Genomic DNA, 26,437 nt, shown 5'->3' with positions numbered 1-26,437 from the left:
GTCAGGACCTTGACTGGTGGGTATAACTAAAGTGAGGGCCTAGCTGAGGTGGTACTCCCATCAGAGAGGAGGGGGCCAGGACCCTAACCCCTCAGGCCACCACGCCCCTGATATAGACAGGCTCCTCCACACTAGAGCCCGTAGCAGAGGGGGAGTCAGGTGAGCACCAGAGGGCTCTGGTCCCCCGCTGTGTGATGTGGGAGAAGCTACTTAACGTGACTCTTCCCCTGCTGTCACATCCGTAGCGCAAAGTAAATAACAATAATACTCACTTTCTGGGGTTGCTATGGAGCTTAAGTGAGTTAATGTACGTAAAACGGGCAGAATTCTAAAACGGCTCCCAAATTCCCACCCCACTGGTGAACACGCCTTGCACAATCCCCTCTCCTTGAGGATCTGGTGTGTATTTGCTTCACCTAGATGACCTTGCCCTTTGGGGATGAAAAATGAAGTCTACCCATAACTTATGAGTTTCAGTGGTGTGGAAGTGATCATGGAATCATGTTAGCTGCTGTTACCACATACAGCTCTAGACCCACATCCCGATGGTTCCTCATCCACAAGAGAGGGAAAGAACCTCTTCCTTCCAGCTCCAGCATGAGAAATTCAAAAACAGCAATTCTTGTGAATGATTGGTGGATGGATGGATGGATGGTGCACAGCGGGAGGAAATCCAACAGTTACACCACAGAAAGTAGGCAACTTCTCCTCAGAAGTTTCCACCAGTTTCTACTGTGTGCTTATCATTCCAGAAATCCTTTCTGTGTCTCTTAGCATGCATATGAATATGCGGAGATCTGGCTAGGCAAGCCCTTCACCCATTTTTCATGCAAATGACTGAGTGCCAGATGTTTCCCTCTCTGTCCTGAGCATTGCCCCCTCGCTCCAGCCCGGGGCATCTGACCTCTGTGTCATGAGGCTTCCTTTTGTCTGATTTCTGGTTTTTCTTGGCCAACACCAGGCCCTGGCAGAAGATCAGAGAGTGGGGGGTGAGGGGGGGCGTAAATGAGGCAGGAGTATTTGTTCCTGTGGCTGCCTCCCGGGAGGTCCCCGGGCGTTGGCTACTCCTCTACCGAATCCACAGCTCCCGCTTGGGGTCCCCTCTCCAGCTCCAGCCCTGTGACAGCCCCCCCCACCCTGTCAGCCCTAGGGTCATAAAGTCCCTCCCGTGGCTGCCGTCCCTCGTGGGGTCCCCTCCCCCTTCCCCACACTCTGGTAAGCCGTCTTCTGTGAAACGGTGCCCCCAACAGCTGTCCCACCCCACGCTGTGTCCTCACCTGCGGCGAAGGCCAGCACCCACCTCCGGTGGTTGGTGTGAGAATCCAGTGAGCCATAAAACCCTTAGCACAGGCCCAGACCTTACCCGGTGCTGGGTGAATGCACTTTGATCTCAGCCAGGCGTTATGCCAACCCAAGAGTCCCCGAGGCCCCACTGGGCGGCGTTTGCCAGGACACTTGGGACCGGCTGTCCGACTCCTGGTCACGCCCCTGTTCCAGCCACTTCACGTTGGATTCGAGCATGACGCTGGGGTTTGGGGGGTGACTGAGTGGCCTCTGTGCTCGGAAGGGAGTCATTCTCTATCCCAGGTCTACACCGGCTCCATCCGAGCAGGGGCGAGTTTGAGACCTGCTCCACTGTGGTGGGTTACACACCAGCCATCCATGCGGCTCCTGGGAAGGACCCAACCGGGAAAGATAGGGCCTTCATGCATCCTGTGACCTCACGGAGAGCCCGCACCGGGGAAGTGGAGCAGATACAAGGAGGGAGGCAAGGGGACAGAAGTGTGAGGTTGGGGCACCTGGACACGGTGCTTCTTAGCTCTGGTTCAGTCTCCTAGAAAAGGGGGTTAATTATATTTCTGCACCCACCTCAGGGGTTCCAGTGAGAATGTGCTTTGATAACCAGGGAGAAGTAATTCTGCTTAAGAGTTAGAATTTTCCCTGGGGAGTGTCTGACCCCTTTCATTCTTTAGACGCCAAGACAAAGAGCCTCAGGCCTACGAGTGCTTCTAGGACCTTTGGAAAGGTTTAAGACTTGAATAAAATTATAGGCCTCAAATTATGGACATAGCAATATGACGCTCAGTCAATGATTACTTTACCTATTCCTTCTTCATTAATTGTGAAATTGAGTATACATACAAATCTCCCTACATTTGAAAACCATTTGTAAAGCTAGATTTTCTCATGTTACAAGAATTCGTAAGTAGGCCAAGCGATTGCCAGGAAGTAACAGCTAATTGTAGTTAAGTGATCGACTTGCAGCTAAATCATTTTCAGAACAAAATCCCAGCCCTGCCTAACTGCCTCAGAACTCATCGTGCCAGGTGGTTGTGCATTCCAGAATCATCTCTACTTCCGCCTTTTCTCTTTCTCACACATCACGAACACCAACCAACAAAACCCACTTTCTTTAAAGATGAAAAATGCAGAAGCAGACAAAGAGAGTTAGGTCGAAGACCAAATCCTTCTGGTTGCAGCTTCAAGAACAACGGCTTTGGAAGTGCGTCTCCACAAGACGGAGCTCCTAAGTCACAAGGTCAAAGCCACTATCAGCCGATGTGCGCCTCTGGCTTTTCCAGTCCTGCTTTCCCCCAACCCACTCCCCTGCAAGGAAGGGAAAGCAGATATTTTCCAAACCCACACCTCACAAAGACCAGGGATTTTTTTTTTTTTTTTTTTTAGTGTTCACTCTCCATCACTGTAAAGTCTGTTTTTTAAGTGACTAATTGGAAAAATCTTTTTTGGCTCCCGAGGTGCTGAATCCAGATGAGGCCATCTGCCTCCTCTCAGCGTGTGTGCAGAGTGTGGTTCTGAAGCCCCAACGATCCTATCGGGGTCCTCAGGAACCCCACCTGTCTCCCTACCACGGAGGAGCGTTTTTGCGGGTCTCCCTCCAGAGAGCCTTTGTTCAAACACTCCAGTCACTTTGAATGGTTTATTTTATCCAACATGTTAATGAATGATTCTTGCAACAAGCTTGCAGTTAAAGCATTTGACTGAGGCCCCCAAAGACAGTTAACAGTCTGATTGAAAGCCAAACTTCCTATGGCTGTTTTAAAAAGAAATAACTACAGGATATGAAGAAGAAGAAGAAAGGCAATTCAACTACGGGACAGGAAGAGTCCAAATCAGCAAGGGAATAGGAAAAGTGTTCTCTTTAATGAGACGAGGCCTGCTGGCCGAATGTTAGGAATCTCGTTGTCGAGGAGCAAACGGTCTAGTTTTGGCACACAGCGTGGTAGCTTAATTAGGTGCTAGAACAAGATGTTGGAGGCTCTCAGGCAAAAATGAGACAGAAGAGTGCTTCCCTTTATATGCTTTGTTAGTTATAAAATTAGTTCATTTTCTACCTTCTGTCTGGGCACTTGGGAGCCTTCAACACGGAGGGACAGCTTCTGGGGCTGAGGCTAAGCTGAGAGTGACCCAGAGGAAGACCCACTGTGCTGTGGGAGGGGCAGGAACAGAGCCCCCAGATGTCAGGCTGGGGTCAGTCTAACCGGCTACTTCGGCAGTCCTTGCTGGGACTGCAGTAAGGGGACAGGATTGGGGTGGACAACCACTTCCAACTCTGCTCAGAGGCCACCCTAAAGAATATTCGGGAAACACAGCTTGAACCTGACTGTTCAGATATGCACTTACCCAGAAGCAGAACCTGCATTCTGGTTGTCCCGCTGAGGTGACATTTGTGTTCGGGTGGCATCCGCTAGACAAAGGCCAGCTCATGCTTCTGTACCCCGTTCTTTTTGTTTGAACGTTAGGGCTCGTGGGCATCAAATCAGACCAAAACAATTTTGAGGGGCTGGAAATTTTTTTTAAGGGAATGCTATTTCCGGTTCTATGACAAAGTCATTCTGAAGACCTGCCTTTCGTGGGGCACCTCGGTGGTGCAGTCGGTTAAGCGTCCGACTCTTGGTTTCAACTCAGGTCATGATCTCAGGGTTGGGGATCGAGCCCCCCATCTGGTTCTGTGCTGAGCACAGAGTCTGCTTCAGTTCTCTCTCCCTCTCCCTCTGCCCCTAACCCGCTCGCACGTGTGCACTCTCTTTCTTTCTAAATAAATAAAATCTTTAAAAAAAAGACCCACCTTTTGAGACGAAGGACAAACAGCAGAGCCCGTTCACCAGCAGGGGCCGTTTACTCACCCCTGTCGTAGCCCGTGTCCACCAGCTCGTTCCATACACGCCCTGCACAGAGACACGCACGGCCTCCCCCGCTGGCAGCATCCAGAGCCAGAGGGACACACTTGTGACAGCCGATGAAGCTCACAGCCTACCTAAGGGCTCAGTCCTGGTGCTGTACGTTCTACGGGTTTGGACACACGCGTAACGATATGTATCCGTCATTATGGTATCCCACAGAGTACTTCCACTGCCCTAAAAATCCTCTGCGCTCCACCTGTTCACCCCCCCGGCAGCCATCTTTGTACTGTGCCCATAATTTGCCTTGTCCAGAATATCATACACCTGGAATCATACAGTAAGCAGCCTCCCAGACTGGCTTCTCTCACCTAACAATATGCATTTTAACGTCCTCTGTGTCTTCTCCTGGCTTGACAGCTCATTTCTTTTAGAGTGGATAATAACCCAGTGTCTGGATGCACCAGAGTTTATTTATCCACTCACCTACTTCATTCCCTTTCATTCTCTTAACACCTTATGATTTTTTGATAGAGTGAAAAAGTATCCCGATTTACATTTTTTAGTTCAGATGTCCATGTTAGCAAGTTTATTTATGATCATATTCATCTATTTTCAATCTCATAAAACTCTGTCCACGTTTACCTCCTTGACCTAAGCCAGCGTGACTGGTTAGCAATTTGATGAAGTTCTTCTGGTAAATGTTGGTGGCCTCCAGTGATGACAGGACGCAGGGGCTCTATGTCCCTCCCCTATAACCTCCCAACAAAATCACTAAAATGAAAGTATGGCTCACCCCAAATTCTACCAAATGCACAGACACTTGTTAGCAAGCAGGCCCCAAAGTCATCAGGTCCTTGGTCCCCTGGATGGACACGCTGCATGATAAGCTCTCTCCAGGGCTGACTCAGTGACATCTATGGCTGGCCTTCCAGCTGGGCCAGGCAGAGGGTCCCCTGGGAAAGAACCAGGCGAGGCAGGGTCCCTGGCTCTCAGGTAGTGATTACACAGGAGGGGGCTCTCTCCTCCCTGAAACAAATTCTTCCTGCTAACTTTGGGTTTTCACAAGTCTTTGAACACGGATAACTTTAATTAGCATGGCGACCAATCTACAGAGAACCAACAAGCCAAACCATTTTTAAGTTCTCTGAAAAATGATCTAAGGTGTATTAATTGCCACTTCATTTTGAAGACTTGATATAAAGAAAGCAAATAAAGGATCTGGGATGCTCATTTCTGTTCCGTGGACCAAGTGCTGGTCTAAATTGTCTATTTTGGGGGCACCTGGGTGGCTGAGTCTATTCAGCGCCCGACTCTTGACTTCGGCAGAGGTCATGATCTCAAGGTTGTGGGGTCAAGCCCCACATCAGGCTCCACACTGAGCATGAAGCCTGCTTGAGATTCTCTCTCCCTCTACCTATGCTTTCCCCCCTGCTCTCTCTCTCTCTCAAATAAATAAATAAAATCTTAAATAGTCTACTTTGTTTCCTGGGGCCATGATGCTCCTCCAGCTAGCAGGTGCTCCCAGGCCCACCCCTCCCAGAACAGATCCAGCTTCAGCAGAAGACACTCTTCCTAGGGGGTCTTAGGTGTGGTTGTCCGGGGAGCAAACATCAGCATTCCTGCTGGTCAGGAGTTTCCAATGAGGAAAAAGAACAGCCAGTTTTACACTGCCCATCCCCGCCCCCCCATAGCATCCAAATAGACTGTTTTACACAAAAAGATTGTTTCCTTGCTACGAATCCTTTCCATGTAAGGGTCTGCCAGGAAACAGGGTGAAGAGCAATTATTAAGTAGATCCCAGGACACACTGACTACACTGGGCTTCCACTATGAGAAAAACTCACATAACACACCTATGTGGTTAAAGACAAGCTGTATTTGGTGCCAAGGTTTTAAAAAGCACTATTTGATATTAAAAAGTGTTCTTCTCTGTAATAATGGCCTCTGTCTTCTGAATTTTCTTCTCGAGGTTTTCTAAACTTTCCTCGTCAGAACGAAGAAATCTGAAAGTCCTATCATGCCATTCTTTCTCGATTCTCTAGATTGGAAACAGATAAAGGCACTTATTAGTCATTTCTCACAGCACACAACGCAATTCTTATGAAATGCAATCTAATTTAAAGGTTTTACTTAGAAAAATAGATGATTTCCAATCTCTAATCAGTAATTTTTAACTCTAAAACTAAAGCATTATATTTTCTTGTACAAAAGTGGGCATTTATTTCTAGGTGAAAAAATCAGTACTATACATTCTTCTTTATTGGCCACTCAAATTTTAGTCACTACTGAAACAAAAGTATCCTTCTGTTGGAAAAGTTGGTCCAGTGAAACTCAAAGGTCTTGAGTCTATGAAACTTTGGCATTGCCAACAGCATGTCCCTCGCTTTTTCTATCTATAGATACTTCTATTTCTTAAGAGATGGTGAAGCATTAGCACATTTCTAGTGCCAACATCTGTGGATGTAAAAATACTGAACAATATTCATTCTCTATGTCGGTGGGGGAAAGGAGAACCATCTCGAGGGCTCATATTTTCAAGGTAAAGGGAACATCAGTTAGTGGTCCTAAACCACATTTTACCATAAACAGCAACCATCTCTCACAGCCCCAGGGGAATCACAGGTGTCCAAGCTTCTCACTGTGGCTGCTTAGAGGTGAAGAATAGAATGCTGGAGAATGGTGCCTGTCACCCTGACCCCATGCTCTCCTGGGCATGAGGATTTCCCGCCACGGTGGCCCCTACAGCTCTCCTCAGGCTGCCGGAGAAAGTGGGTTTGCTGTCTTAGCTGTGCTAACAGCAAATGGAGGCTCAGCTGGAGTGTATCTCCCCAGTTAAGGAAGAGCCATTAACCAAGTGATAGAAGAGAAACACCAAATGGGATGTTCTTTGGACTTCCCTTGTGAACTGATTCTTCACCCCGGGTACCAGCTAATGGCTACAGAACAAATCTTGCCATGAACACACCATGCCAGATCCTTCTGGAAACAGGAAGGGGCCACCAACCTTCCAGGGGCTTCCCAAGCCTCCCAGGCTAGGTCCTTGAAAAGCCACCTCCGGGTCGGCCCCCAGGGCAACCCGTCGGCCAGGGCCCCTGGTCAGCCTGCCCAGCCCAGCCTGTCTCTGCGCATGCACGCCCTCAGCTCATCAGTACCTGAGTGTCCAGCACCTTCCACTAGGGACGCATGGATGGGTCTGAAACACTCTTGGAAATGAGCAATGAATTCATGAATGCATGACTGAGTGAATCGATTACTGAATAGGCAGAAGTCCCTCCCACTGCCGAGAGAGGCCAAGTCAGCCCGTCTACAAAGGTGGGTGGGGAGCGGGTGGGGAGAGGAGTGCTCTGACCCAGGCCAGCCGGCCACAGCGCTCACCCACTAAGCTCCGCTGCCCCCATCCTGTGTGCCTTCCAGGCGCTTGCTGCTGGGATGGATTTGCTCTCAGTGGATGAGCAGAAGTTGTAAGATTTAGACAAGCCCAGCTCACAAACTCTGTGCCCTGATCCAAAATGGGTTACTGGGGTGCCCAGGTGCATTCAGGCTTTTCCTGTGAGCTCTGAGGGGGCTGTCCGTGTCGGGGTGCACAAGGCACCAGGTTATACACCTGACCCCCCACCCACCCGGCAACTGAGTGTGCTTCTCCTTTACCTTCAGCCCCTCCCTCCAGGGGCCACCCCCGTCTGCAGGGTCATCTGGGGGAGCTGGAGCCTGCACTGTGTTGGCTCCTCTGCCCCACGACTCCTCTGAAATCACCACTGCCAAGGTCACAATGTAAGGGACAGCTCTGCAGCTGGCCGCACTGGGCAACGCCCATCCTTGTCCACCCCACCCCCCGCCCTTCCTGGTGCCCTCTGTCCCAGGGTCACTCCTCCTCCTCCTCGTGCTCACCCCCCTCCTCAAAGCCTGGCGCTCCAGCTGCGCCCCCACCAGCCAGCGCCCTCCTCACCCGGCCACACCCGGCACCACCTGGGGGGACTCCAGCCCAGGCTGCGCTCACTGGACAACCCCCCGGGTCACCCCACAGGCCCACCAGCTCACGAGGCCTCCCCCCCACCACAGGGCATGTTCTGGGAGACAGCAGCACCCTTCGGGGCAGGCCTGGAAGCCTGTCGCCCACTCCTCACGTCCAGTTAGCCTCCCAAATCTGGGGCAGCCCTACAGCCTCGCCCTTCTTGGTCTGGCCCTTTGCAGAAGTCTCATGCCTCAGGGGGGGAAGGGGGTCCTTCCAACCAGAACCCACCACCCGCTTCCCTCTCTAAGCTCTTCTCCGTTGTCACCAGACTCAACCCAAACTCCCCAGAGGCTCCCGTGCCGCTTCACCTCCACCGCCTGTGGGGGGGCAGGCAGCCCAGGGGTGCTGTCCACCCGCCAATGTGCCCCGAGCACCGCTGGGTGAGCAGACACCACCCCAGGCCGGTGAACCAGCCCGCGTCGCTGCGCTCCATGAACATCCCATACGGTGACTTCGGTGACTTCTCGGAGGGACCGGGGGGGGGGGGGGGGGGGAGGGGAGGCGGCTTTAGGGGGGGGGCCCTTTAGCAGAGGCCTCTCGGAGCAGGCGACATCCGGCAGCCGTGCAAAGGGGGCGGGCTGTTCCAAAAGCACAAGTGCGAGTGCGGAGCCCGAAGTGTGTTTGGGGGGCAGGGAGCTCGGGCTGCTTGAAACCCACAGACCCACGTGGCTGTGTGGGGCCCAGAGGCCATGAAGGTGTGGGTGAGAAGCCTTTGGAAAGTGACTCGATTTATCGTTTTAAAGGACAAGGGGCTGCGGGGGATGGGCTGGGGCAGGAGGAAGCGGGGCCCCAGGAACGGAGGGAAGGACAGGAGGTGGGATGGATTAAGGGGGTGTGGGGGGAGGAAAGGGGCATCGTCAGGGGTCACCCACGTCTCTGTCCTGACCTCATGGGGAGCTGGTGATGCAGTTTACAGAAGGGGGAAACTGAGGAACGAAATGTATGGGAAGGATGTGGATTTCTGTTGGGACATTTTCAGCCTGGCGTGTGACATCCCAGTGGAAAGGTCAAGTGGGCAGTGTGATATCGGAGTCTGGAGCTGGGAAGCAAGGCCAGCTCTGTGACAGGACGGCGGTCCCCGCAGGAGGGGCCCACACAGAGGGCCAAAAGGGCTGAGATTCGCAGAGGTGGGGCAGAGGGAGGGAGGGAAGCGGGAGACCAACGGGAGTGTGTGTAGGAAAGCATGATGGAAGCTGCCGGCGGCCTCGGTGGCCTCAGAGTCAGTGGGACAGGTTGGGTCTGGAGTCAAATAGGGAATGAGTCTGGGGGGAGGGACAGGACAGCGTCTATGCAGCCCCCACTGTCCCGGACCCAAGATGGGGCAAGAGCTCTGACGCTGACACAAGGAGCTTGCCTGTGTCCCGGCGAGGTGGGATGGGGCCAGGAGGACGCTGGTGGTGAGGAAGGGGACAGTCCCAGGGCAGGCACAGTGGGGGTTCAGCTGGGCTGGGGACCAGGTCAGACTCAGGAGGGCGGCAGGTCAGGTGGGCGTGATGCCGGTCCCCTCCTATGGCTCACCACTGGTGGGCAGCTGCGGGTGGTACTGGAGGAAACAGGAAAGAGAAGGGTGGCGCCCTGGAAACGGGGAGCCGGGCCGCAGGGCAAGGGGCCGGTGAGCGTGGCTGCGGAGGAGGGGAAGGTGAGCGCCTGCAGGGACATTGGCGAGGGGAGGGTTGAGTCCCCAAGAACTATGGGTGTTGGGGGTGTCGGGGCACGAAGAGAGTGTCCCCCGGAGGAGGAGGGCAAGTCAGTGGACGGCACAGAGAGGAGAGGGAAGACCGGCGGGGGGAGGGCAGGGATTCTGAAGGAGGGAGGACAGGACACGGTCTGGGAGGGACGAGGCGGCGGAGCCGAGGAGAGATGGCCACGGTGGCAGCAGGGAGTCCCAGGGCTGGCCCTGGTGCCCCAGGCACGGACGGTGTGGGAGGGCAGGAGGGACCCGAGTCTGGCGGTGATGACAAGCCAAGTGGCCCGCCGTCCCGTTCTCACGGCCCTCCACCGTGCCTGCTGGCGGGGTCTGTGAGTCTGGGGTCCGTCTGCTCCCAGGACGAGCAGGACGGGGGCACGGGAGCCGGCACCCGATAAACATCCAGGGAACAAGGGCGTGACATCACACCCTCTACCTGCGGGGTCGCTGAGACGCGCCTTCTATCTTACTCGACATGCTGTGATTTTAAACCACTGGACACACTGGACTGAAGAATCAAGATCAATTCTGATGAACTTTTCTTAGAGACGGGATAAAGAGAACCCGACTTCAGTCCAGCACTGCCCTGAACCACGTGTGAAGAAAAGCTGCCTCCTGAGGTTCAGCTTTCTTTAGCACGGCTTGGGGACATCTGGGGGACATCTGGAGCGCAATGTGTGTTGCTCTCCCTCCTGGCAAAGGCCGGATTCCCCGGAGCAAAGGTACCGAGAGGAGAGAGAGAAAGACCTTCTCTAGCGGTCCGTGCACTGGAATTCCAGGGAGGGCTCATACTTACACAGTGTCCTTTAAAGTGGCGAGATAGGATTCCGTGTCCACTTCAGGGATGTCCGAGTCCATTTTGGACAAGTAACGGTAGACGTAGGAGAACGTCTCAAACGGGATGCGCGCAGGCCCGCCCTCGGGGTCCGCGGTGAGGATCTCGCACAGGTGCTTCATCGAACTGTTCAGTGACTAGAAACACCACAAACCAGGGGAGGAAACAATTACTACCTGGAATCGCTACAGTGAAAGCAAGACAGCAGCAGGATCAGCGCTTGGGTATATTTTACAGAAATTCTCCAGCAAGTATGCTTCAATCAAAATGAAGAACTAGGTGAATTTACACTTGCCATAAACAAAGAAATAAAAAGGAAAGGTTTGATCAAGAGGCCTGAAAAGAATTTTAATCCACAGATTTTATTTTATATTAAAACGGGAATGAGAAAGCGTAAGTCTCCTTAAAGCTGGGCCCTAAGCCAGCCGAGAACCCCCCAGCCCCTTCAGCGCCGTGACACACCCGGGGATGGAGCTGTCAGTCACCAACGAGAAGTGCCATCTGGGGGGGGGGGGGGGCTCTAGGACAGATGGCCTCGTGAGCTGTCCTGATGCCCACCTGCGATCAGCCTCCATGCAGGCTCCACACAGGGCTAGCCCTGCTCTGGGCCTTGTCTCGGTTCCAGAAAGTACCAGACCTTTCTCCCCTGCACACTGTGCATCTCGCTCATGCTCCTTCTCCCTGTCTGGGTCAGTCACCCCACCTACCCTGGCCGACACCTTGACTTTCAGCCTGAAAGCCAGTCCCTGGAGAAGCCATCCCACTCCTACAAGGCACATGCTCAGAGCATGCAGACCCTCCCTCCGAGCCAGGAGGGCAGAAGGATTGTATCCAATCCCTGGTGATCTCACAAGAGCCTGCAGGCTTGCAATCAGCCACGGCAGAAACATTGACACCTCCCTCATTCATGGGCTCACGCTGCAAGTCAGGACCCTTTGCCCGGAAGAGAGCAGGCTGTTGACACTTAGGGGGCTGCACTTAGGAGGGAAGAGCAAGGAAAACACAGGTGGGACAGGCACAGAGGAAAGCTTCCCAAGTGGGGAGAGTCACACCCAGACCTGCTCGACCGGGACCGTGACTGTGTGCAGGGAACGAACCTGGCACCCTTAGGGACGCACAAATGGCTGGAGCCCCGTTTCCTACCCCGACGTGTCTGTGGGTCGGGATTCTGGGCACTGTTTAGCTGGGTCGTCCAAGGCTCCGATCGGGGTGGTGGCCAGGGTTTGGGCCTCCTCCAGAGGCTCGACTGGTGATGGACCTGCTCCCACCCTCACCGAATTTGCCGGCAGCTGCCGGACACACGGCAGGGCGCTTCCCCAGGAGCTCGGCCAGCTTCTCACAGTCGTATCGGGGAAAATCCCTTCTGCTTCGGCAGGGAGAGGGGGAAAAGGACTAAAGCGAAGTCCAGGGGCCCAGAGAGGCTGGGTGGCTGGCCCGAGGTAAGCCCGCAGGACCGCCACACCCCAGCACCTCGAAGAGCACCAGGCTGGCTCGCAGGGTGAGCTGCCCTGTCCGGGGGGCGGGGGGGCGGCTGCCTGATCAGCCCGGAGCTCCCCCCATCACCACAGCTGGGGCTCGGCGCATCTGGAAAACCCCTTCCCACACTCCCCGGGACCCCTGGCCGTGGCCGTGGCACAATGCCGGGGTGGATGGCACAGCTCTGACGTTAGTCTAACCCCGGGGCAAAATGATGCTCCGACGGGAGAAGCGACCGTGTTCTGTCTGCCCAGCAGGTGCTTTCTCCGGGGTCACCGCCCGCGCCCCTTCCTCTCAGCACCGGCCTTGAGAGGACTTGGTGAAAATAGAGCTGCACGTTCTATGATCCATGTTCCTCGCTTGAAACTTTTCCGAGACGTGCAGTTATGTTAGCTTTTGCTTTTCCATCCGTCACAAGCGAGAGAGAGTCATTGCTGAGCCTCAGGAAGGAGGCGGCTGGCGCGCAGCAAGCAGATGAGGTCTGTGAGACCGAGCTGCAAAGGCTTCCAAGGCGGAGGTATTTAAGGAAAACATGCATCAAAGCAGCCCAGCGTCACTGCCTTCTGCAAAGGCCCGATGACGTTACCGGGGCGAACGTTCCTGACGACGAGATGAGACGTGCGGCAGTTTGTACATCCAGAAGGATTCCTAAAGCAACTGGCTTGGCTTTGCCGCGCGAGCCTGTTTCCCGGACCCAGACTCCTCAGCTCCCAAGGGCTGTCGCCAGGGAGGCCACGTGCTCACCAGCCAGGAGACCCTCCAGGCAGGTGCCCCTCCTCCAGCCTCCTGCCCCGACCCCCCCCCCCACACCCCGTCCTGGACACAAGCTGTCCTGGGGGGTGGGGCTGCCAAGCTGCACTTGGTCTTGGCCAAGCATCTCAGGCTGGGCCGGCGTGTGAGATTGAGGCAGAGACGTGAGAGGAAAACAGGCCTGCAGACACCTGTTTCCTGAGCATCTCGAGGGTGCCAGCTCCGTGGGATCTCTGTTTCAGAATTTTAGCTGCTCTTGTGATGACACACAGAGCCAGCTCACGCCTCCCCCAGTGCCCTTCCAGCTCGCCGGGACGTGACAATCTGCACAACATCTTGCAGGGACCCTTTTGTCCAGAAGAAGAGGGGGCCTGGCTCCGAGGTGTGGTCTGAGGGCGCTCAGGAGGGACGGCTCAGCGTTGCAAGCAGGGGTCCCACCCCAAAGTGCACTTTTTGTTTTTTATAAAATATTTTATTTTTATTTATTTGACAGAGAGAGAGTGAGAGAGCACAAGTAGGGGGAGCAGCAGAGGGACTGGGAGAGGGAGAAGTAGGCCCCCTGCCGAGCAGGGAGCCCCATGCGGGGCTCAATCCCAGGGCCCTGGGATCACGACCTGAGCCGAAGGCAGTCACCCAACCGACTGAGCCACCCAGGCGCCCCCCAAAGTCCACTTTTAAAAAGCCAGAGGTCCTTTGCACCTACTTCCTCACCCTCCCAGGTCTTTTCTCATGTAAAACACGGTTCTGTTCATGGACTAGTGGCAGGGGAGGGTGGGAGACAGGTATCCCCCAGCTGGCTGGGATGCGGTCCTCCAGAGAAGCCAGTTCGTTCCAGCGTCACCATCCAGGGGAGGATGCAGGGCCCCCACGTGTGAGCAGTGACCAGGCCAGCGGAGACATGGGGGTGGAGTGCACCCCAACTCTCTTCTCAGCAGTGGGGTGACTGGTGCTGGGGGCCCAGGGGCAGCCTTCCCACTTCAGGGGGCAGCTACTAAGCAAGTGTGCGGCTGGAGGCTCCCACCCACGGGCGTGGCTGTATCTTTTCCGTGGCCACAGCGAAAAAGGAGTGTTCATGGTCACCCCAGAATGGGCTTAGAGGCCTAGCTGGGGGAGCTGACTGGAAAGCAGGAGGGGAGCGAGCCGGGACACTGCCTCTACCACTGGGCCCCCAGGCACCGGGATGGGGCGCAAGCACAGCTGTGCTGGGAGGATGCTCTACGAATGCCAAGGTGAGGGCCGTTAGGAGGCTGACACTGAGAGCTTTTCAGGGTAAGAACCATTTTCGGACAGCAAATGATATTAAGGATCTTCCTTAGGAGCTGTTATTCTCTGAGACAGGAAATGGCAGACTCTCATTCGGTGTCCCGACCTGTGGGCAGCACGCATCTGGGGCTACAGCTTCTCTAGTGAGGGGCCCTCCCCCCACCCGCTCGGGGTCTGCGTTCAAATCCTGCTCAACCACTTCCAGTCTGAGTCACTGAGCTGCAGTGAGGTTCCCAGAATAGGCCCTAAGTCAGAGGGGCGCTGGGGGGATTAAGGAGAACCCAGACAAAGGCTCCGAATGTTCCAGCCCATGATGAGAACTCTAGGCGTGAGGCCCGTTCACAAGCAATGTGTTTGGACCGAAGATTGTTTGCACACGTGCACATTTGCCCCTGGACACAGGGACACATTCTTGTGATGAACAAAGTCCGGTGCTTCTCAGAGCCTCACAGAGTTGGGCTGGTGGTTTGTCATCATGGACTTTCTCAGTCAGTGGGGGGGTGCGGGGATGGGGGACTTCCTTCTCAGTTTTTTTATGTAATAAAAAAGATCTTCGTGCTTAAAAAACAAAGCAGAGGATTTTGATCCATGGCTTTAATGCTTAGGATCATTGCCGGTGCTGTAGAGATGTAAAGATAAAGGTCACAACATAAAATGTTATTCGGCCAGGCAAGGATCTGCACAGCATGATCTGCCCAGGGCAGCCCCACTGCCCCTTCGCCCCATTCCTAGCTCCCAACACCATAAGCAGAGCAGTGCTCGGTGCTCCGGGGCAGGACAGAGCGGACGGACAGTCGGCTCCAGGGGGTCGGGTCGCCTGCTTACCGTGTTCACTCCCGAATCTTCAGCTCTCAGAACAGGACCCGGCACAAAGCAGTGCTCAACAAACATTTGGGAAGGAAGGAAGGGAGGAAGGGAGGATACAGACGACTCTGAAATGTAAGCAGAGGTTCTAGTCTTTGCAGAGACCTTAAGCTGGGTTCATCTGACCAGTGACTGTGAAGAGAAATTTAAGAGCATGGAGAATGCATCTGCCGCCGGCCATGCAGAGGCCGGGGATGAAGGAAGCAGAAGCAGAGCCTATTGTGTTGACAGAGCAACTAGGTTCCAAGGTAACAGAAATCCTACGTGGAAAAGGGGATAGGCAGCGATCCACTGTAAATTACTCATCCTGCATTTCACTTCTCCGTTTCCTCCTTTTTTGAAGGTTTTTTTAAAAGCATAAAGATAGGGGCACCTGGGTGGCTGGTCAGTTCAGCGTCCGACTCTTGATTTCGGCTCAGGTCAGAATCTCAGGGTCGTGAGATCGAGCCCCACGTCCATGCTCAGTGGAAAGTCGGCTTGAGATTCTTTCCCTCTCTCTCTGCCCCTCCCCGCCCCTGCCGGGAACAACTGCATAAAGATGAAGGCTAAGATGCCAAACTACACCAAAATTGTCACCTCGTCACCTCCATGTCACAGCTTTGTCTTGGTGTACCTCCAAGCTCCCCCAGCCAACGGGGGCACACAGTGGATTCTCCCCATGTGCGCCTGGCCGCCCCAGGGCTGTCTGCACTAGGGGCAGGAGTGGGGGTAGGCCACGGCAGAGCCGACACCCTCACTTCTGACACCTCCCGCTCACCCTTCCCCCAACCCTCCCCGCAACACAGACATGTGAACCAGAGGGGACCTTCCCAGACAGTCTGGCCTCAGAGTCCACAGCCCACAGCAGACACGACTATCGAGGTGGCCCAGCTAGGGGACAGGCCGGATCCCACACTGACCAGCAAGGGTGAGAAACAGTAGAGGAGGAAAGGAGAGGCGCCGAAGCTTTCTCGTGCCTTCCCCAGTGTTCAGTCCAGAAGGTGACCAAATGTCTCCACCTAGTGTCCCACACGACACATGGACAAGAAACTCTCTCTCTTGCTCCGGCTTGGTTTTAAATCCTGCGCTTACTTTTCATGATTGGGGAAGTAAACCTTACAAAGATGGATCCCCACAATATGAAATATTCTTTCTCACCCTTGCTAAAATCTAAATTTCACAACTAAGTTTAAAGGCACAAACCATAAACATTAATTCTAATATTAGATATTCATTTTACAGTATTAAAATCTTGCTTTCACAGAGTTCCAGATAAACAAAGCACCGTGAAATTATCTTCAGTAGGTACATCTGTCTTTGTCCTTCCCTCCCCAACACCCCACGCCCCCCGTTATGTCTGAGCCCCGCTCTGCCGCAGGACGGTCCCTGCCACAAATCAGCCCGGGGCGGCAGTCCTCTCTACCGCTGGCGGAAACACTGCCTTTGGGCACTTAGGTGACTCAGTATGCAGCAACCAGCCAGCATCTGGCTTTATGGGGTTTCAGCGGTTCTCACTGGGGCCATTACGAGAACCAGTAAATGGGGGTCTCTTCACGGAGTGGATATTACACAGCGGAGACAATGAATGACCTACAACAGTCTGTGATGTTGCAGAGGGAGATGGAAATCTAATTGGGAATGAATACAAGTTCCAGAAGATTGCTAACCACAGAATTAGCTTTTCATAAAGTTAAAACCCACGAAAATTAAATACTGTATTTCTTGGGGTATGTATGTGGCCCACAGGAAGCAGGAGATTTGGGAGGGCGGTTGCCTCAGGCTGGGGAGGCAGGGGGACGGGATGGAGGAAGAGAGTGCAGGCAGTCACGTCAGTGTGTTCGAGATCATGTAGGGTCCAGGGGGGTTTCCTACACAAAGTGACTTCTAAAAATTAACATCAGAGCTGAGTGTGCGCCACGAAGCGAGGACTGAATTATCCAGTCTCTGAGGTCCAAAGACGGAAGGGAGGGGCTAGGGGCACCTGGGTGGCTCAGTCGTTAAGCATCTGCCTTCGGCTCAGGTCATGGTCCCAGGGTCCTGGGATCGAGCCCCGCATCAGGCTCCCTGCTCATCAGGAAGTCTGCTTCTCCCTCTCTCACTCCCCCTGCTTGTGTTCCCTCTCTCACTGTGTCTCTCTGTCAAATAAATAAATAAAATCTTAAAAAAGCGGGGGGAGAGGTGAGAAAAGGACCCAGCTCTGCAGTGGAGGGAGCCCCTTCTTCACACATATAAAATGGTAACACTCCCTTCCCTGGACCCCAGTGTCTCACACAGACACTCAAACACTGGAGCTGAAGAGGGGCTTCCAGATTCCCAAAGAAGTCCTGCCAAAAAAATTAACAAAACAGGAGACAACAAATGTTGGAGAGGTTGTGGAGAAAGGGGAACCCTCTTACACTGTTGGTGGGAATGCAAGCTGGTGCAGCCACTCTGGAAAACAGTATGAAGGTTCCTCAAGATGTTAAAGATACAACTACTCTATGACCCAGCAATTGCACTACTAGGTATTTACCCCAAATACACAGATGTAGTGAAAAGAAGGGCCATATGCACCCCAATGTTCATAGCAGCAATGTCCGCAATAGCCAAACTGTGGAAGGAGCCGAGATGCCCTTCAACAGATGAATGGATAAAGAAGATGTGGTCCATATATGCAGTGGAATATTACTCAGCCATCAGAAAGGATGAATACCCAACTTTTACATCAACATGGATGGGACTGGAGGGGATTATGCTAAGTGAAATAAGTCAAGCAGGGAGAGATAATTATCGTATGGTTTCATCATATGTGGAACATAAGCAATAGCATGGAGGACCACAGGGGAAGGGAGGGAAATCTGAAGGGGGAGACATCAGAGAGGGAGACAAACCATGACAGACGATGGACTCCGAGGTCTCGGGGGCGGGGGGGATGGGGTAACAGGGTGATGGGCATTAAGGAGGTGTCACACGCAACTAATGAATCATTGCACACTACGTCTGAGACTAATGATGTGCTATACCGTGGCTAACTGAACATGATAAAAAAATAAAGAAAGAAAGAAGAAGTCCTGCCAAATCTTCGCACTCCAGCCCTTCCCTTTCCACCCCTCCTTGGTTCAGAGTCCCCTCACTTTGGGAACTGGAGGGTCATCTCTGTCTTCATTCGCAAGGTTCATACTTCAACACCACCAAAGTTGCACCATATCTGTTAGCTACTAATCATATATTTTAACTCAAATATAAAATAATTTTACGCCTCTTCCCATAGATGAGGAGAACATAGTATCTGTTTACCAAATGATGTGCAGTTCAATAAAAAGTCACCGATGCATTCTCTTCTAACACTTAAATGCATTGTCGTAATATCTGTATGTTTTATCTACTGTTAACAATTTTAAAATTGAAGCATTCCCAAGTATTTAACTTCTGCAAATTAAAATAACTATAAGCCTGCGGGACGCCTGGGTGGCTCAGCTTGCTAAGCAGCTGCCTTTGGCTCAGGTCATGATCCCGGGGTCCTGGGATTGAGCCCCGCATTGGGCTCTTTGCTCAGCAGGGAGTCTGCTTTTCCCCCTTCCTCTGCTGCTTTTCTGCTCTCTCTCTCTCTCTCTCTCTCAAATAAATAAATAAAATCTTAAAAAAAAAATGTAAGCCTAAAAATACAACAGGCACTTGAAAAAGAATTGCTTCTCTCAAAGTTACTAAAGTAGTGAAAGTGTTTCTTTCGGTTACTGAAACACCGACATTACTTTTAAGCCAGGCCCCTGATTGCACAGAATTATTCATATGCTACTTGTAGGTACGTACCCCACCAAGCATGCTACATCCAAGCGCTAAAAATTTTATCCACTCCATTTTGTCTTCGCAAGGATCCAATTGCAACAATGCTCTGAAGTTCTCTATTGGCAGGCACAAAGTTTTCCATTTCTGCTCAAGATCTGCTAATTCCACATACTGCTTGTGGCCACACTGTAGAGAAAACACAGTATGATGAAATTCCTAAGTTTTTAAGTCTATAAGTATATTTTTTAAGTTTTAGAAACCTGTGAAATAAGATAATGCTTATGAATATTTAAACATATCCCAAGCGCCCAACCGCATGCAGGGAAAAGATGAACTCTGGTTCACGACATGGTTAGCCCTGGGAAAGCAGGGTGGGAAGGTGTGCGGCGGGAGGAGCGCGGGCAGGGAGGGGGCAGCAAGCTGATATTGGCCTGTTTTACTTCTCAAAAGGAGAAAGGCCTGAGACGCAAATATGGCATGATGTTACGACTGAGTAAAACGGGCATACACAGACTGGGTATGGGATTCCCTGCTGTCTGTGCGAAACACTTCACAGCAAAAAATGAGCTTCAGTAAATAAAATAAAAACATTTAAAATCCAACCCGCTAAATGTGTTAACAGTTAAATGGAAGAAACCTTAAAAGTGAAAAGAAATTCCTTCCTTCCATTTTTTTAAATAATCTGTGAAATTGGTAATGCTTGTGATCTGTTAATAGCATTCTATGTGAAAAGTTCTGAGCAATTTTAGCGTGTTTTTCCCCAAGTTACCCCTTCCGATGGTTATCCGTTAGAGAAAACCATGGAATCATCCTATTTTCAGAAGTCAATGTACCACAGAAGCATGGTATGTCAAATGTAGAATAGGGACAAATCACTTTAAAGACCAACGTTATACCACTTACGTCACTTTTACTGACACGACACGGTCATTAGGAACGCCAAGCCTGACTGGGTGATACCCTCCCGATTAACTGGTTTCTCTAAAAGCAACGTGGTGGGGCGGGTGAGGACGGCCCTCGGTTCCTGGGCGAGGCCCTGCCAGGAAGGATCTCACCCCCGCCCAGGCTCTGGACCACACTGCACACCAGACGCCAAAGGGCAGTCTGTTGATCAGGGGAAGGCGGCAGCAGATTATTTCTTTAGCACGTACACAATTTTTACAAGCATATTTCAAGAAGAGACTTGCAGCCCCCATTTGGGAGTTGAATTTCCAGACTTTTAGTCCAGCAGCATCTAGTGTTTTAATTTGGTATTTAAAAGCAATTCTATTTCACTTGCCTACCATCTAATCACGAATAGCTCTTTGGGGTTCTTTAAACTAGAAAAAGGCCTCTGAACACAGCAGACTCCTCCTCTGAAGAAATCTGGCAGGTGTGCGCCGGAAAGCTGGCCTTGCAAAGGTGAGCCGGCGAGTCTGCCACATGCCACGCAGCGGCCATGCTGTATCTCGTGAAGCTGGCGGAGAACAGAGACCCCCTCCTACCTGCTTGTGCAAAACTTTCAGGAGTCCTTGAGTCAGGCCTGTGTCTGTTTTCTGAGTGGCCACGGGCATCTCGATTCTGTCCTTGACAGGAAGTGGATCTCCTCTAGACAAAGCTGAAAAATACCTAACAGCAACAGACATCTTTGAAGGCTCATCAGTACCCAGAAAACACTGGAATTCACGCGGTTTCTTAAACAAGCCGTGAGCGTGACAGTGCCCAGGACACCTCCAGGGACACCAGATCCGAGGGCGGGGCTGCAGTCATGGCTCCTCCACTCCGATCCCCAACTTAACCCTCTGTGCATGCCTCAGTTTCTCCGTCTGCAAAGCCGACAATGGCAGGCCCTGTCGTAGGGCTCCTAGGAGTAGTGAGCTCAAGCTGCAACAGGCTAGACATGCTGCTAGGCACCGGGCCATCGGGGGCTCCTGAAACTGTGCTATTCTTATCAAGCACACGCTAGGAGGGGTCCTGACCTGCTGCCAAAGGAGGTGGGAGATTCAGGACCCAGTGACCCAAGGGCAAGGTCATGGTCCAGTCATTCTACTTTGACAGTTAGTGTTTGGTCTTCCCTTCACTTGGCCCTGCTGCTTTCCAAGGGGGTTGACTTCAACCACCTCTGTTCAACCCTACAGGGTCTCGGATCAGGGAAGTCACATGTCTGCTCCGCTGGGGACCAACCACTCCACTCCATGACGTCAGATGCCATGCCTCCCCCCGCCCTTCACTTTTCCTGCCTGGTATTTTCTTTAGTATTTTTTCCCCTTAATTGTTCCTTTCTGGGATGCAGATATTAGTGCTTAGATTGGGGGCTGGGGGGGGTATGGAAATAGCTTAGGGCAACAAGTCAGGAGAGGGCACACACCGGCTTCTGGCTGGTGGGGACCAGGAGTGGGTGCCAGGAGTGCTAGAGGTGGCCGGCTGCTGAAGCCACGTCATTCGCCACTCCAATGACTAACACAACAAAAAAGAAACAATATACTCAGGAAAAGGAATAGTGTATCATCCACCAGGGCCACAGGCCATCATGTAAAAGATACGAATAATTAGAAACATCTCTGATTATGTAACAAAGATAGCTGTTGATAAATAGATACTTGATAGGCTAAAAGAAATGTTATACCTCATCCCCTTTTCTCTCCCCGTCCATATTTTGTTGACTTAACAGTTGGAGGGAAAGTCAAAACAAGGGCAGCAATGTGGGAGACGAAGGTGAACAGGAAGATCTAAGGTGACAGGGAGGGGGCATGGGGGCATAGTTTTGCCATATTGTTCCTAATTAGGGTTTTCACTTATTCCGGGGACTTTATTCCTTCCTCCCCCTCACCGATCAAACCACAGCGTCTAAAGCAGCGGTTCCCAACAATTCTCCCACCCCCCTCCCCAGGAAGGCACTGGAAATTTCTGGAGACATTTTTGGTTGTCTCCAGAGGGGATGGATGGTGCCTCTAGTGGGTACAGGTCAGGATGCTGCTAAGGGTCCTATTACGCCCAGACACCCCCACACCACCACCTTTCCCCCATACACCCCCCCAAGCAATGATCCTGTCCAAAGTGTCAGCAGTGCCAAGGCTGAGAAAGCCTGCATTAGGGGCGAGCCCCCTGGTGCTAATCCCTGGAGGCGCGTGTGAGCGGGGACCAGTTCTCACTCCAGTCACATGCACGAGGCACCGGTGACAGACCCTAGCTGCGGCATGACTAGGCTGACTCACCTCCACCACCTGAAAGCCTCCTCTGTGAAGAGGTTAACCTGAATGCCTCCTGCCATCTTCCACAGCAGGAACCTTGCTGTGATTCCTGGTTCTCTGCTTTGTCTTTAGCTTTTTTTTTTCTTCTTGTCACCGCCCCTTTGTTGGTATGCTAGTCTTCTTCCCAATGCCCTTGCCTTGTCTTAACCTCAAAGACCAATGTGCCCTCTTCTGAGCAACATCCCTCCCTAACAGATTCTCCTTTGTGACAGCTGGGACACATCTGAGCCCATTTCACATACACTGCTTAGTGAATAAAGCTTGCTTTTTCTCCTAAACCCCAAAATTGTTCTTGAGAGAAATTAAGTGCATGGAACATCCAGAAAGTGCTCAATTACGCCTTTTAAATTAAAGTGAAGCTTAAGTTAAAATAATTTAATGTCCCAAGGAAAAAAAATGATTCAATCTTGGAATGTCCTGTCGACTACAAATAAACTCTCGTGTGTCCCATCTTTTATTGATGCTTGGATGATGGTTAAAAACAGAGGCCGTAATTTTTTTGGCAAGAACCTTGAGAGAATCTTTCAGAAGCAACTGACAGAAGTGTCTGTCACAAGACAAAGCACTGGATTAATAGGTAGCCTTGTGTGGTGGGTTCAGTAAGGGCCCCAAAGACACCCAGGTCCTAATCCTGGAATCTGTGGATCTTATTTTGCATGGTGTCAGGGACTTTGTAGATGGGAGAGAGGATTCTGAGATGGGAAAATTATCCTGAATTATCTTGATGGGTCCTAAATGCAATCACAAGCGTCCTTGGAAGAGGGAGGCAGAGGGAGAGAGACTTGAAGATGCCACACCACAGGCCTTAAAGATGGAGGAAGAGAACATGAGCCAAAGAATACAAGGAATGCAGCTCCAGAAGCTGGAAAAGGCAAGCAAGGGATTGAAGTCTCCCTAGAGCCTCTGGAGAGAAGGCCTGACAACTCGACTTTAGCTAGGTGAAACTGATTTTGGACTTTTGGCCTCCAGAACCGTAAAGAGAATGCATGCCTGTTGTTTTAATTCATCAAATTCTGTAGTTGTTATAGTTGCCACAGGAAACTAATTCACCTTGGTTATACAGTTTAGAGAAGGTCAGTGAAATCTGACATGCTAGTTACTAAAACATTTAATTTTTTTAAGATTTTATTTATTTATTTGACAGAGAGAGTGTGTGTGCGCAAGCAGGGGGAGCGCCAGGCAGAAGGAGAGGGAGAAGCAGGCTCCCTGCTGAGCAGGGAGCCCGATGTGGGGCTAGATCCCAGGACCCTGGGATCATGACCAGAGCTGAAGGCAGACGCTTAACCGACTGAGCCACCCAGGTGTCCCAAAACATTTAATTTTATACTGGTTCTTGTGATCATAAAATTGAGTTTCTAACTCTGTCTACTGAAAAGGGACGAAGAGCTTTCCTTTCAAAACGAAATGGGGTTTATTTTAATGGTTCTAAAGTCTGTTAACTTTGTAACCTTAAAATTATGAATGTCTGTTCCTGAAAATAGGATGTTTGTTGCAAGAAACAGTGAAGGCTCATTTGCCTTCAGTGAACTAAGCTGAGCAAAGTTTAACCTTATAGCGGCCTTGGGATAATTACCCCAATAAGACCTCTGTTGCTTTGGTTCTAATAAACTCAACCAGATACCGAACCCTGGGAGGATTCTCTAGGATGAGGAATTTAGCCTTACAAGATTCCTTACAAAAATCATTTTGCAGGGCGCCTGGGTGGCTCAGTTGGTTAAGCGTCTGCCTTCGGCTCAGGTCATGATCCCAGGATCCTGGGATCGAGTCCCACATCGGGCTTCCTGCTCAGCGGGAAACCTGCTTCTCCCTCTCCCTCCGCCTGCCACTCCCCCTGCTTGTGCTCGCTCTCATTGTCAAATAAATAAATAAAATCTTTTTAAAAAAATCATTTTACAAATAAAATAAAGGGACTGTAGTAGTTTGATTTTATAACACAATGCAGAAACGTTTTGCCCAATGCAATTGCTTTGTGTTAGTCTGAGGAAGCACCACTCTCCAACAATGGAGCTGTCATCACTTCGTGGGGAAGTGAACATTTTGCAGTAATTCCTGGGAAGGTCAATCGACCCTGATGCCCCCTAGACAGACACTCAGGTGCAGACACCACCAACGCGTCGGAGCGGTGCTCCCGGTGTGGGGGCGGGAGGCGCGCGCCGTCCCGCGGACCGGCCGGCCAGCCCAGGCGCTTACCCCGCGGACCACTGCAGCACGTCGGCGGGCTGGGTGCGGATCGCAGCCTTGGTGAACTGCTTCAGGATGTCCGGCAGCTCCGGGGGAATGCGGATCTGCTGCGCGCAGAACATGGTATCGGGAAGCGGCATCGCTCTCCGCAGACCGGGCCCAGGCCGGGAAGAATCAAGGTGTGCTGCGTGGAGCGGGAGGACGGGCCGGTGAGCCTCGGGGCGCGGGCGCCCCCGAAGGGCCGGGCCGCCCTGCCTCCCCCGGATTTGGAGCCTGGAGGGGGGACCGGGGTCTGTGGCGGGGCCGGGCTTGGGGGCGGGCCAAGAGGCCGGCTTCGCGAGGTCCGGGCGGCCGGCCGGGACTCTCACCCGCTCCTCCTCGAGCTCTTCGGAAAGTGAGGGCCAACTGCCCCTTCTAGCGACAGCCGGGAAGCGCCCCCGGCAGCAATTGTTTCACAGAGGTATCCAAGCAACCGGGACGCCTGATGGCCCCGCCTCTTGGCCCCGCGCAGGCGCACACGCCTCGGGCCAGGCCGGGCTGTCGCAGGCGCGGGCCTGGGAGGCAGCGCTTGCGCAGGTGAGGCTCCGGCCCCTTTCTGCCACTAACTGGCAGTTAAGGGCGGCAGGAGCTGAATGTTTCACCTAGAAAAGGACCTTTTGATCGATTTCCCACTGCCAAATGTGAAGGACGAATTCACGAAGGACACCGCCCCCCCCACTTCCCCTTGCTCTGGCTACGTGAAGCTTAAGGACGAGATGACTCGGTCGTCCTCGGTAGGAAGCCGTCACAATCATGGGGTCTGGTCGGTGCAGGTAGCGCGAGCCCCGCCCCCGAGCCCCGCCCCCCCCCCCCCCCCCGCCCCCGCAAGAAGGACCCTGGCCCTCCTTCCTCCACGGCCTCGCTCATCCTGCTCGAGCCCCTGTCTGCAGCAAACCGTCCCGGTCTCCAGACCTTCACACATGCTGTTCTCACTGCCCACTCGTTCTTCCGATATAAGAGCCCCTCAAGAGTTTAGACAGGGGGCGATTTTCAGCTCAAGGAAGATTCTGTTTAACTTGTTTTCCTAAGCGAGACAGAATGGTTGAGCCTGATTGGGTCTAGAAAACATAAGCCGCGTCTTCTGATGCAGTAGCTATGGGTCGAAGGGTAGGAGAACTGCTCCGTTCTGGTGAATCCAGGGCAGCGTACAAGGTGTGAATCATAGCTGCGGCTACCCTCAAACCCACTCTGAATGAATGAAGCCCTAAAGCCCGCCTTCCCCTGCTCACCTCCAGCCAGGAAGATGGAGAACTAGAATGAGCTATTGCCAGGAGGAGTCAATGACAAGCCCTTCCTCCTGCCCTAGAGGCATCACCCCCAACCGTGACTCCAAATTAACAGCACTTCCAAATTAACAGCACTAGCAAAAACTGAAAACAGTCACTATTTAATGTTGATACAATATGGGAAAACAAGGAATCTCATACAGTGATGAGAGAGTATTAATTAGTACATTTTGGGGGCCATTTGGCACTATATTTTGATGACTTAGCAATCGACAGATTTATCCTACAGAAGTACTAGCCTGAGTATATAAAGTAATGTGGACAAAAATGTTTACTAAAGCACATAGTAAAATGGGTAAACTGTCTTTTAGAAAACTTAAATCATAATCTTATCCACACAACAGAATACAATTCAGCCAGAATTTTAAAATGAGGTAGCTACTTAAGTATTGACATAAAAAGATGTTCATGAAATATAAAGCGAAAAAAAGCACCCCATAGAGCAGAGTCTGTGATAATAGGAGTTGAATGTACATTTGCCCATAGCACATTCTGGAAGCAAACACTAAACTCCTGACAGGGCTTACCCCTGAAAATTGGCACATAGCTTTCAAGTTTTATTTTAACCATATACACATTATTTTTATTCTGATTCATCCATTTATTTACTCAAGAGTATTGAATGCTAAATATGTCCCAAGAACTGTTCTGAAATATAGTAGTAATCCCCAAATAGTTAAAAAAAAATCTCTGAAGCTTCCATTCAAGTGGGGTAAAACACACAAATATAAGTAAGACAGGAAAACCATGTGATGTGTTAATACATATGAGAGATAAAACACAGCAGAAGAGTCAGGAATGCCCCAGTAGCTGCAATTTTAGGAATGACACTTCAGTAAAAAATGAAGAGCTTGGGGAGAGCCTAGATGAAGAACATTAAGGCACAGCAAGCAGCCTAAGTGCAAATGCCCTGAGGTTTGACCTGTTC

General features: G+C 51.9%; 1 protein-coding gene across 1 annotated transcript; it reads right to left on the bottom strand.

Moving 5' to 3' along the window:
* Positions 1-5,995: 5,995 nt before the first annotated feature.
* ROPN1L (rhophilin associated tail protein 1 like) lies at positions 5,996-24,657 on the bottom strand. The gene is made up of 6 exons (XM_032415399.1): positions 24,553-24,657; positions 24,194-24,368; positions 20,258-20,381; positions 18,798-18,959; positions 10,638-10,813; positions 5,996-6,180 (listed from the first exon to the last, which is right to left on the bottom strand). Exons 2-6 carry the CDS (start codon positions 24,322-24,324, stop codon positions 6,117-6,119), a joined length of 657 nt encoding a protein of 218 aa, XP_032271290.1. The 5' UTR covers positions 24,325-24,368; positions 24,553-24,657; the 3' UTR covers positions 5,996-6,116.
* Positions 24,658-26,437: the final 1,780 nt, after the last annotated feature.

This window comes from Phoca vitulina, unplaced genomic scaffold (genome assembly GCF_004348235.1).
Source record: "Phoca vitulina isolate PV1807 unplaced genomic scaffold, GSC_HSeal_1.0 scaffold17, whole genome shotgun sequence".
NCBI classification, from domain to species: domain Eukaryota; kingdom Metazoa; phylum Chordata; class Mammalia; order Carnivora; family Phocidae; genus Phoca; species Phoca vitulina.
The sequence above is the reverse complement of the archived record's forward strand: the minus strand, read 5'-3'. Positions and strand labels throughout refer to the sequence as shown.

Excerpts from the sequence above, each read along its gene's own strand:
- ROPN1L (XM_032415399.1), bottom strand. The coding sequence starts at position 24,324 with ATGCCGCTTCCCGATACCATGTTCTGCGCGCAGCAGATCCGCATTCCC. Across the intron at positions 18,960-20,257 it reads TGAAAGTTTTGCACAAGCAG|TGTGGCCACAAGCAGTATGT; the intron begins GTAGGAGGGGGT and ends TTTTCTCTACAG. Across the intron at positions 10,814-18,797 it reads GATGTAGCATGCTTGGTGGG|TCACTGAACAGTTCGATGAA; the intron begins GTACGTACCTAC and ends TGGTGTTTCTAG.